The sequence below is a fragment of the Ambystoma mexicanum genome, chromosome 3q (genome assembly GCF_040938575.1).
Source record: "Ambystoma mexicanum isolate Mex_15411 chromosome 3q, UKY_AmexF1_1, whole genome shotgun sequence".
Classification (NCBI taxonomy): domain Eukaryota; kingdom Metazoa; phylum Chordata; class Amphibia; order Caudata; family Ambystomatidae; genus Ambystoma; species Ambystoma mexicanum.
In genome coordinates this window covers 786,907,357-786,919,680 of record NC_090926.1, presented here as the reverse complement: position 1 = coordinate 786,919,680, position 12,324 = coordinate 786,907,357, and the positions used below count along the sequence as shown (strand labels likewise).

The following is a 12,324-nucleotide window of genomic DNA, read 5'->3' as shown; positions in this document are numbered from 1 at the left end:
ACCTCCTGGATGTATATGGGGGCACCCCTCATTTATTCCAGGCCGTTCCGGGTCAGGCTGGTGTGCGCCTCCTGCAGTCTCTCAGGCTAGGCTCGGCAGGCCTACCGGCTTTCACTACCCTGTCGCCCCAGGGCCCAGGGGGGAGCCGACTATGTTGTCCTTTTCTGTGCGGGTGGTGTTACGCTTTGTTCTGTTCCGCTTGGACGTTGTTTGTTCTGGTCCATGGAGGATCCGACAGTTCTTCTCTGGGCGATCCAGCAGCGGCCCGTGGGCCTGTACTTAATTGTCCACCCAGCCCCGTTGGGCTGTGGCGCTGTGGGTGGGCCGCCCTGAATCACCTGCACACCATGCTGTTGCGATCCCCAGGGGGCACCCCTGGGCAGTGAGCATGGGAGCAGCACCGTCCCAGGGATCGGTCCGGCCCGGCAGCGTGTCACAGAGGGGGCGCCACCCCTGTCCCACCCGATGTTGCTCCTCGATTGCGTCCTTTGCAGACTCAGGCTCGTCTGGGACCACCGCCAATCCCCTCATGGGACCTGGATGGCGGCGGGACAGCCACTCTGCCGGGGTAGCAGGCCGTGCAGGGGACGCGTTCAGGTCCGGATCGGTTCGGCTTTCAGGGCGCCGGAGGTAGGCGCCGCCTCTGCAGCCCCGCCGAGCCCCGGGCCCAGCCGCGGTCAGGTCTCCAGTCCCCACAGAAGGGCGTCACCAGCCCGGTCGGAGCCGCGGATCTCCAGCGGTGGCCATCTTGTTTCGGGGACTCCGCTCAGGGCCTCGGGCTTCGAATCGCTGGGGTTCAGCGCAGCCGCCTCCCCAGTCACCATAACTTCTCAGACTTGTGCCGCAGGTGTCCCTCTTTCTTGCGGCCCTCCTGGAGCACGGCTAGCGGTCACATATCAGGCTGGTTTCCAGGATGTATCATGCGGGAGCCGAAGGGACTCACGTCTGCATCGCCTCGCAGTTGCCACGCCCTCATCTAGGAACTTTGAAGCTCAAAATGTACCCTTGCAGAGCTCCTACACCTATTCCTACTCACTATCCATGAACAATCCAGCACATAGCACATACTTGGGAGAGTATTAGCAAAACCTCTATTTATCTTAAAAATGGCATCAGCTATTGCCATCCCTCCTCCCCAAGAGCCACCACAAGCTGGAGGTCCTACACAATGAAAGAAGCGCAATACTTTAAAAGACAATGAAGAGGACCATGAAGATACCTCTAGCACCCAGAGAGAATCATGGGTGTGGCAGTTCTTTACCACTGTAGGGAATGTACCAAAGGCTAAAGCTACCAAAGCGAAATACACTGAGTGCTACGTTGTACTCCCTCTTGGACTACCTCGGCATTACTCCTACGGGGACCACCTCCATCCACCGCCACACCAAATCCAACCACTGCAATGCTCTCAGAAAGGGTGTTCCTTTCTTAGGAAGTAGTAGGCTGTCTTCCTCTACTGCATCTTCCTCAACCAATACTGTAACCACACAGCCTACTTCTGGGGGACACAAAATCCCACCAGTTACCTTGCAAGCGATATAAGAGGCTGCTGATCCATATTTTTTTAAGACAACAGTACTCTGTATATACTGCAACACACCACTTTGCAGGGGGGAGCAATTTCAAAGTGCTTTTGAAGCTGTAATCAAGGAACATGAGAAACACTGCCCCCTAGCTTAGATGTAACACACGCACAACATCTTCCCCTGTCCAGCTGCCCCTCCATATATGTGGTTAGTGCCCCTTCACTAATTACTCTCCTCATCATACTTTCTGGCCTCACCTGCCAAAAAAAAGGGAAAAAAAAGAAAACACATTAAAAAAGGTTCATTTAGAAACCGCCTTTCACAGGTAAAAAATATAACTACAAAAATAAGCTTATAGACTCCATCTACTTTACACTTTTCAGTTAACTATTTAGATATAATAAGATATAATATAGATATAATAAGATTCTCCAACATTCCCATTAGCATTTTCATCTATGCTATACTAGAGAAAATAAAAAAAGCACTGAAACAATTTCTGTCTGAAGTTCTTCTCTCTAGCATACAATAAACCCCATAATCCATTGCCCTTTATGACTATCTACAGTCTCTGCATTCCACTGTCTAGCCCATGCCTTGTTATAAAACCTGGATTGCACATGCACAACACCACACAATACAGCCCTTCTACTCTGTTTACTGTTATATTTGTAACACTCCATCATTGCCTGCTTTAAACCATTCACACATATATCCACCAATCACTTAAAAAAACTCTACATATAACCTATCAACATATTAAACTTCCACCCACCGACTACCACTTAACAGTGTTCTACAAATCCTTTGCATCTGCATTTCCCAAACTTATACCAACAAATTATACATAATGCTCCTATAAATGCACATATGCCTTGTGCAGTGAGAGAACTCCATAAATAAAAGGGTCAGTACGGATAGACAAGTGCTCATGGGAGCCCAGGAGGTAAGAGCCAAGGGATGCCAAGGTGGGAGGCCACTAGCTAACTGCTGGGGTACAAGAGTCCCAAGGGTGGGGTACATCTTAACCCTAACGTCCCTTTAACACCGTTTATTCTGTCAATTGAATAGGTTTTTATAAATGAAAATGTTTCATAGTATTACATCACTATATATAAATTATTAATAATTCCTCTTTTAACATATATTAAACTATAAACCTCCTTTAACAAACATATTATTTTCAATGCATACTTATGTGTATCGTTATCGGTAGTGCATGCTGGGAATGCAAGCCATTGTTAAATTGCCCAGGGCATGAGGCTCAACCATGACCCCAGCCCCACCAAACCACCCCTGTTATCCACTGCACGTACCCAGCATCCTAGTTCAGTGTGCACTATACCCTCATAATGTAACCAATGGCCAGTGCTCGTAGCTTGCATGGCCAGTCTCCATAATCCATGGGGCATGGGCTTCGGCCATGCCGCATACCCCAATAGGCAAATCAGAGTAGACAGGCCCACAGCAGAAAAGTTATATTATTATTTTTTGTACTTACATTTCGACACTATCAAAAAGTAAAACACAGGACAGATTTGCAAAAGCATCCTTCCAGGTCCTTGTTGATGCTCCTCATGCAAGTTTCCTGCAATCCCGTCCAGCACTCCGGGCTACAGCCGCAAGCAGATTTATTTTCTCCCATCAGCCATACTGCATGCCCAATAAGTAAATCAGAGTTTGCATTTGTCCTTGCCGAGGACTAGGCCCATTGTCCATTCACCAAACTTACATCACTATTGTTTGTGCTTACATTTGGCCACAAAACAGATTTGCAAAACCATTCTTTCAGGTTCTTTCATGCAGGTTTGTTGTAATTCAGTACAGCACTTCAGGCTGTAGCCGCAAGCAAAATATATTTTCCCATTCAAACCTAGGGCTTCGGCCATGCTGCATGCCCCAATTACCAAATCACAGTACACGATTATCAAGTAATTGCAGGGTGGAAGAATGCGTACATCAATATGCTTCATCTAGTACTTTAAACGGATTGCCCTTCTGCAGGTGATGGAGTTCTTTTGTGAAGGTCCCCTTCCTGCTAGGTTTTGAATAGGAGAGTGAGCCCTGTTAACCTTAGTGCTGGGTTATTCAATAAGTAACTATTGTCGTAATAAACCAGTCTTGAAAGCCATTGTTGGTACTATACTTACTGTTAAAAGTCAGCCGACACGTGTTTCGACTCTCTAGGGTCTTTCTCCATGCGTGTGGATTGTGGGCCAGTCATTGCTGCGAGGTTGTGGAAATGAGTCTGGCATGCAATGCCAATATCTTGTCCCGGTATGGTCGCAAATAAAGGTGGTTAACAATTTGAAGGGGTGGCCTGGTGACCACGTGGGCACCTTTTCGGCGTCCTCAGTAATTATCTGCTGATTAGCATTGTCTCAGACGTTATGCAGCAGTAGTCACAGCGATCTGTTGATGCAATCCTGTGCAGTACGTCAAGCAAAAAATATGTCCCATTCAAACCTATCCTGATTTTCAAAAACTTTACCACATAGCCATTCCCTGGTGGCCATGCCCACTTTAACCCCATTGCCAGCCTCTCGTGGTCATAGCCAGTGGTCAGATTGTCTGAGTCATGGCTTTTGGCCATGACTCAGACAATCTGGCCACTGCACCTGGCCACAATCCATGACTCGTACAATCTGGCCACTGCACATGGCCACAGTCCATGACTCGTACAATCTGGCCACTGCCCATGGCCACAGGCTATACCTCAGTCACCAAAAGTATATCACTATTTTTGTACCTACATTATGACGATTTTCAAAAAATAAAACAGAGACATTTGCAAAACCTTGCTTTCAGGTCCTTGCCAATGGTCCTTGCACGACTTTGCTGCAAATATGCGCATGTTTTACTTTTTGAAAAGTGTCAAAATGTATGTACATAAAATAGTCATATAACATAGCTCCCACTTCACAAATTCCATTCAGACTTTGCACGAACATTCAAGGTTGGGTCTATGATGTTTCTAAAATCTTTTGTACACATTCGGCAAACAGCAAAAAGGTTATAAGCCATCTAAAAACGTTCAAAACCCCCACTCTAATTGTGCCCCCTCTTCACAAAATCTGACCAAACTTTGCAAAAACATTCAAATCTGGGTCTTAAATCGTTTTACAAACTTGTGTGCAGATTTGTGAAACGGCACCAAATTTAGAAGCCTTTCAATATTTTGGGACCCCACCTCTAATTTTCTTCCCTCTTGGCAAAACAGTAACAAACTTTGTAGAACCATTCAAGGTCAGGTCTAGAATGATATCACAAAATGTCATGCTAACCTGTCTGTCCGCCCACAAGCTGCATTTTTCTGCTGTGTCTGTGAAGCTAAGATGTTCATATTGTTATAATGTACGCAGCACTGAGAAACATAAGCATGAGTTTGCAACATGCATGCAAGCAGTGCTTATATCTGAAATACTGAGATATGCTGGCACAGCAATGCAGTACACGTGGAGCACCAAAACACACACATGCATGTATCACTGAGACATACCTTGGTGCTCAATATTGACATATGCATCATTGATGTGCGCACATGCAGCATTGAGTCAGATATATTGTGGCATATGCATGCAGCCCCGAGACACGCAGAGGGGGTGTAAAGCACCGGAGGGGGGCATCTGTACTCCTGCTCTCTATATGGCAGAGGAGAGGCACAGAGCACCCCAGCCAAGATTCTCTCTTATTGGTAACGTAGTCGAGCAATCAAGGCTTAGCTCACAGGAGGTGATACAGGCTGGTTCATAAGTACAGTGTAGTCCCAAAGCACCCACAAAGGAATGTCCACACACTATGTTAGTAAAAACACAGTCTTTATATAAATAAGGTTCAAAGTTATATACACAATCACAATAACACACTTTGTACTCTGGCAATACTATATTGTCAAATATATACAGGTCTACGTGGTACCACTCTTAACTATCGATTCCTTTAAAATGCACCACGGCTAACAGCTCTAATAATATATGAATCAGACTGTAAGATGAATCATTGATAGACCACAGAAAGAATACAAGGTAAATCAAGCAATGGCAGAACAGTCTATCCCACTACCATGAGACAGTTCTGTGCAAGGATCCCCCCCACCTGGGCAACCTGTAAGTAAAGCGTATTTGACAAGCCCAGTCCAATTATGCTCAATATAGTCTATAGTCCTCCTAAAAGGTTTCACAACCCCAAAGTACCGGTTTCGTAGAGTTCTTCGATGAGTCGTCGACGGACCCTTCTTGAATGCACTTCCTTTAATGCAGGAGCCATGGGTCATCGAGAGTCGGTGAAGAAAAACGGTGAACACTGTCGTTGTGATAGCAGCTTCGGTTCTTGTGGTGCTCGTTGATGATCGGTCGAAAACGTCCTGCAAGCTGAGGTGTGCGGTGCACACCGACGACGAGAATTTGTTGCCACAAAAGAGTTAATGAAGAACTTTGGCCCAGCAAGGGCGTTGAGTCGTGGCAGGAAATCCACTGGCGTATTCGCCTCGGTTGTCGGCAGCCTTGACTTTCTCTGGCAGGATGAAAGCGGTCAACGAGGATGAGCAAGGGAGTCCTTGTTTCAATGTTCTTAGGCAAGGGAGTACTGCGGCTCCGGTCGGCGACGGTGGTAGTCGACAGAGGTGGACTTCATTGTCCGGGCACTTCTCTTCATGATTCCGTGGCGGTCCCCATCTCCGGTCGGCAACCTTTCAAGGGTCTGACGTCCAGGGAGCTTTGGCAAAGATCAGCTGGTGCACAATGGTGCCTCGTAGCTCGGGAAGAGGTCTCCTAACCAGGTCCTCTCTTGTATCAGTTCCTTGACAGTTACGCAGCTTTCAGATCAGTGAACGACAGCAGCAGCAGTTCCTCATCTTCTTCCAGTGGGCTCCAAGGTTAAGCATCAGTTTTGACTTCAGATTCTGTATGATTTCCATCAGTGAGAGGCCCCCAGATATACTGTTGATCTCCCATTCACTCTGCTGGGTCACACTCATGTAACCAATCATCCAGAAGGGCATTCAGGCAGTCAGGCAGACAATGGGGCTCACAGTGCATTCAGGTCATTCTTCTCCATCCAGACACTCACAACACGGAATGTGGATTCGGACAAGCACTCGGCCATTCAGCACTCCACACTGCATTTATACCAGTTTCGGGTAGGGCTGTCTCAGTCATTGTGTCAAACGCCAGAACTAGACACCCATAACACGGAATGCATATTCGTCACACACTTCAGTCACCCATGTCCCACCACACAGGCGTAGACACAACATACAGTCATTGGGAAGACTCCAGCCAGTCTGGCCTGGAATTCCCCATAATACCATATATGGAACTTCCACCCAACAGCCAGTCAGGGGCAAGGGACAGAGTCAGGACTTCCCGGGACTTCGGAAATACAAAGTAACCGGCAATAGAAAGCAAGGGGCCACAGGGGCCATCTTGTTTCCTATCAGGAATCAACTGATTCCAATGGTAGGGTCTGGGTATCCCAAAATGGAGGATACTCAGAGCACCTGTCAAATTCAGCATGGAGCTGCCACCCGCCCATACCCTGCTCTGTGGGCTACACACAGGTGCCCCAAAAATATACAATAGGAGTACAGGGTTGTACTCCCATCCATGGGTACCATAAGGGTATCCCAAGGGTTTGTTCACCACAATCAAAAAGAGGAAGAGCCGCACCGCCAGGAGTCCCACATGAACTCCTGCGTGGAAAACAAGACAGAACATACATGATAAAGCAATATTTCCAGCATCACAGGGGGTGGCTCACTGAGTAGAATGAATGCACACATCTGAAGTAGAAAATACAATGCATATATTGCAGATACAACATTAATGCATGCATTTGCAGATTACAAAAGTGCAGGCATGCACCATCAGCCCACTATAGGGAACTGAAAGGTAGCCCAACTTACAGGGGTACCCCTTAATTATACGAGTACCCCCAATCACGCTGACACCAGTTTAAAGTTCACCACTCTAGAGAAATAAGGCCAAGAGTCTTTATCTTGCAAGGATAACAACTTTAATCTTTACAGAAAATGAGGAGGGGCAAAGAACTCTGCTCCTGAAAGGTATTCTGTGTCCCACCATTCCCAGCTCCTGCAGACTGGTGCCCAGCAGGAGCCTTATATACTTTTTAACTTGGTTACTGGATTCTGGATACTGGCATGGCTCATCCAAAACTGCCTTTCCTCCCTTACAAGGGATGCTGCAGTGTTCCTTCTTGCATGGCCGGGTATCCGTTTAGGGCAAACTACCTAGCATACTGCTAGCCTATGCAAGAATACATTGTAGCTCCTGTTTATCATCATTTTGCTATATTACAAATATTTATATATACACACATTTTCCCATCATACTCTCCATACTTCACTCAATATACTTATATTTTATCTGGTCCAGTAATTCCCCTTAAAACCTTATTTTCCCATACGTTTACATTGTGTACATGAGCCCCAGCCTTCCTCGGTTTTTTGATGGACAGGAAACAGCTGCTGAGTTAGCGAGTTGAGATTTTAAAACTACTTAGAATAACATTTACAAGTGTATTCTGCTAATAGTTATGTACACCTTATATTTAAATACTATCTTCATTTAGTGGCTGGCCACATCTGTGTGCGAATATATTTGCATGAAAAAGGCTTTCTCAGTGCTATAGTGCTTAGAGTAGTCTTGCCTTATTGTAAAGCTCTTGGAGGGTGCAGGGGGGCACTAGCTCCTCTCCCCATCAGAACCGAGGACCATACTACACCCATAAGTCAATGATTGAGTGTATCCTAACTGTTACACAACAGTGAAGAAGGCCCATGCACAGATCCAAACACAACACATCACAGGATTATCCGGTGCCGACTAACACAATGCATGTTAGACAGAAGCATAACATGTGCCTTTGTGGATGATGCACATACTAAACATATAAGACAGAAGTCCTGCCCCTAATGGTGGAAGGTACCCACTAGGCACTTCACACCTAAAGATGCAATACACACCCAAATGACATTAGAAATGCACAGGGGAATGGCATTTTTTTTCAAAAGAAGAAAACCAACAGGGGAAAACATTTTTTCAAAACTGTTAGTTACCACCTTAAAAATGTTTCTGCAAATGAGGGGATCGCCGTGCTAAGGTAGAAACACTCAGTCCAATAGTAAGAAAACATAAAGGCTACCAAGCATGGGAATGCCAATGGTAGAGTTAGACACACTGTCCCATTTCCCAAACTCCATTTATTGACATATGAAACCTTAACTCACATTACAACACTATTTGATAACATTCACTTTAAATATTAGGTATGCAATACCTATGCTAGAGTTAAAGCATAGTTAAACGCAGTGCTGAGACCCCCCCGCCCCACCTCTGGGACATCTCAATAAATGAGCCTTTATAAATCTACACATTCTGTCACACCACATTCTACACCCTCGCTACACCTTCCACAACTAGGGTGTCTAGCTCGGACAGTAATAGAGCCCGCCTCTGCAACTGGCAAGTTTGAATCCTGTGGCAGAGCTGACTTAGCCCTTCAAAGGGTGTCTAGCTCGGACAGTAATGGGGCCCACCTCTTCAATTGGCAGAGTTTGAATCCTGTGGCAGGACTGACGTATCTCTTCAACCATCAAAGGTTGTTCATTGAGTGGCTTTACTTTGGGTAATAACACCAGTTTTAACAATCTTAGATGGAGGAGAATTCCGTCAGGATGTGCCACAACTCTCATACTAGAATGAGCGAATGCACAAACATTTACTGAAAAGCTGCACATGCTCTGTCTCAACCCATTAAATGTGTATATAAATGTTTAATACGGCTGCTTTAAAGTCCAATTTGTTTCCTGACAACCTTCTCATTTTTATTTTTCTCTGCCTTTCCGCAGATGTATTTTCTCTGGGTGTCCAGCAAGCACTGCGTCCAGATCTACCTCAATCTGACCAGGTTAGTGGTGCACTTTATTTCTTAATGTCTACTGGTATGTATATCCTTCCAACTCTTCATTTTCCCCTCGATCTGCTAATTACTATCCCCCCAACTCATGCAAATGCACCTAGATGAGGGTTCCGTGTTTCCTTAATTATTTTGTACTTTTGTTCTTTTTTTATGGTTAATCAAATAAACTTTAACAATTAAAAGCATGAATAGAAAGGAAAATCAATAGATAGGAATCCCAATTCATGCAATTTACAAAAATAAGAAATAAAAGCAAACATTACTATTTTCTTGATTGAAAAATAGCATCATCACAATTACAATTCAAAGGAATCAATCCCTAGGTTATTATGGTCACATCAATGTGCAGGTTTACAAAATCCACATTTACAAATATTAAAACGAGAAGCATAAATTCAACACAATAAAAGTCATCCTCATCATAGCACTCCTTCACTCGGACGTGGCTTTGTCGTCCAATTGGAAGCTTTTAAGCAAACTCACAATCGCTATCACTATTGAGGTAGTTCTACCAGCCAAACATTCGTTCCAAAGGATTTCCTCCCTATCGGGATAAGCAAAATGAGCAAACTTGATGACATAGCATTGACGTTTAACTTGGAGAGCTTAGCATAATGTCACCAAATGTTTCAACGATTCCCGAGTGTCAGGCTAGTTTAGTTTATTTTATTTATTTGTGTAGTGCGCCTAGCCCAAAGGCATCTGAGCGCATATCATGGGTTACATAATGTTACAATGACATGGTATACAATAAGCAAAAATATCATACAGCAACTCGGCAGTTAGTTACAAGCCAAAATACTTACAGTATAAATGCAGTAACTTTGCATTTATATAAACATAGAGGATGCAGATAAGCGAATACTTACAAGATAATTACAGTGACTTTACATTTATATATACATAGAAGATGTAGATAAACGAAATTGGGAGGTGATTATGTGGTGGGATTGTGGCCGATGAGGTCAGTATTTTGCATGTCGTGATTAATTAGCCAGTATTTAGCTTTGCTTTTGAAGGAGAGAAAGGAGGGCTCTGATCTAAGATGGTTAGGAAGTGAATTCCATAATGTGGAAGCAAGGACCGGAAAGCTAGTCCCCCCAGTTTTTTGGAGTTTGAATCTGGGTAAGGATAGGCAATTTGCTTGTGCCATTCTAAGAGGACGGCATGAGGTTTGAGGTGTGAGCCAGCGAACCAGATAGTTGGGTGCCTGGTTGGCAAGACACTTGTGGGTAAGAGCAAGTGATTTTAGGGAGACTCTTCGGGCTACTGAAAGCCAATATAGACTATCTCTAGGGTCTGATATGTGCTGGTTCCTGGTAATGTTCAGTGCTACCCTGATGGCATTATTTTGGATGACCTGAAGCTTGCGAAGATTTCGTTGGCTAGTCCCTAAATAGAGTGCATTGCAATAGTCAAGTTTCGACAAAGTTAGGGTTCTAGCAAGGGTGATACAGTTTGGTGTGGTGAGGAAGGGGCAAGAGGCTGTGGTAAATTTGCAGGTATAGGCCGCTGCTGAGATTATAGCATTAGTTTGTCTCGCCAATGAGAGGGTAGAATCAAGATAAATGCCTAAGGTTTTGGTATCGTTAGACAGTTTGATGGCATTGCCATCAATGATGAAAGATTTAAAGATGGGGTCAAGTCTACTAAGATGGTGGTGGGAACCCAATATGAGGAGCTCTGTCTTATTGTTGGCAACACACAGAATCTACACAAAGCAGTCTCACTTTGAATAAGGCCATACCTACACTAGACTTGATTTGTCAAAAGCAAGTTCCACCTAAATTTCAAAAACAGCCTTCTGAATAATCTTTTGGATAAATAGTCACACAAGATGCTGTAGTGCCCCTCATTTAATGATCATTCCTAAGGTGACCCAGCGAATCGTATCTGTGAAATTTCTCAATACAATGAGTCCAATCGCTGATATATAGGGTCTTCTTTACCCCCATAGGATTACCAATAAGGCTGTCTTCCATCAGCCCCTATTGACTCAACAAAGTAGCGTAATATGTGACAAATTCATATAAAAACCCCTATGTAGTGGTTTGTGCTAAAATGTTCAGATCATAATACAATGAATGTTCCACAGGATGTATTTTTAATATTCAACAAATATTAACCTCAACTAGTCCTACTCCACCGCAGTACTAGAATGCTTCTGGTTTACCTCCTTTCTTTGAATTGTGACCTGCTACTTTGATCGATTGTAACTTAGTATACGACATTTGATTACATGACTTTATTTGTAATTTTGTATAAATTATGTTTCATATGATTGTAACTGTAACACTGTACAAAAATGTGATAACTCACCTGAAATTTCGCCGTGATACCGTCGGGTCTGGGCACGTAACAAACATAATAAATAAAATATTATACTATGATAAAAATGAAATTCACCGATTAGCTCTTGCTGTAAGGGAATTAAAACCCAAACCGTATTGGATCACTGCCAGGGGAACTGAGTTCTGCAAACCCAGAGTGCTTCAATACATTAAGCCCTCTAACAGAGGGAGAAGTCCTAGCACCTACAGGTATTACACTCACTGCCATACAGACCTTTCGGGACAATCTTTCCCTCATAAAATCTCAGCACAGGAAGCAGTGAGAATTTGCCATCGCAGTCATCCAAACGGCACAGAGGAGTAGACAAGATCCAAGCCCTGCTTCTCATCAGCTCCCAGACCTGGGATTTATAGGGCTTACCAAGAATAGGTAAATTAATTCCTCCACCCTCTCCAAAGGCTTGGATAGAATGCTCCATTGAAATGAATACATAAATAATTAGAAAATAAATGCGGTGGCTCTTTTTTTCATGGTGCATTGCATGACCTTTGGGGTAATTGCCAAGGAG

The 12,324-nt window shown here is 44.3% G+C and overlaps 1 protein-coding gene across 1 annotated transcript in view; it reads left to right on the top strand.

The window, feature by feature from the left end:
* Positions 1–12,324, top strand: part of LOC138448016 (proton channel OTOP2-like) — a 138,341-nt gene that overhangs the window by 14,541 nt on the left and 111,476 nt on the right. The window contains exon 2 of the mRNA XM_069604548.1: positions 9,394–9,452. Within this exon, the coding sequence (XP_069460649.1) occupies positions 9,394–9,452 (59 nt within the window). The remainder of the gene's footprint in view (positions 1–9,393; positions 9,453–12,324) is intronic.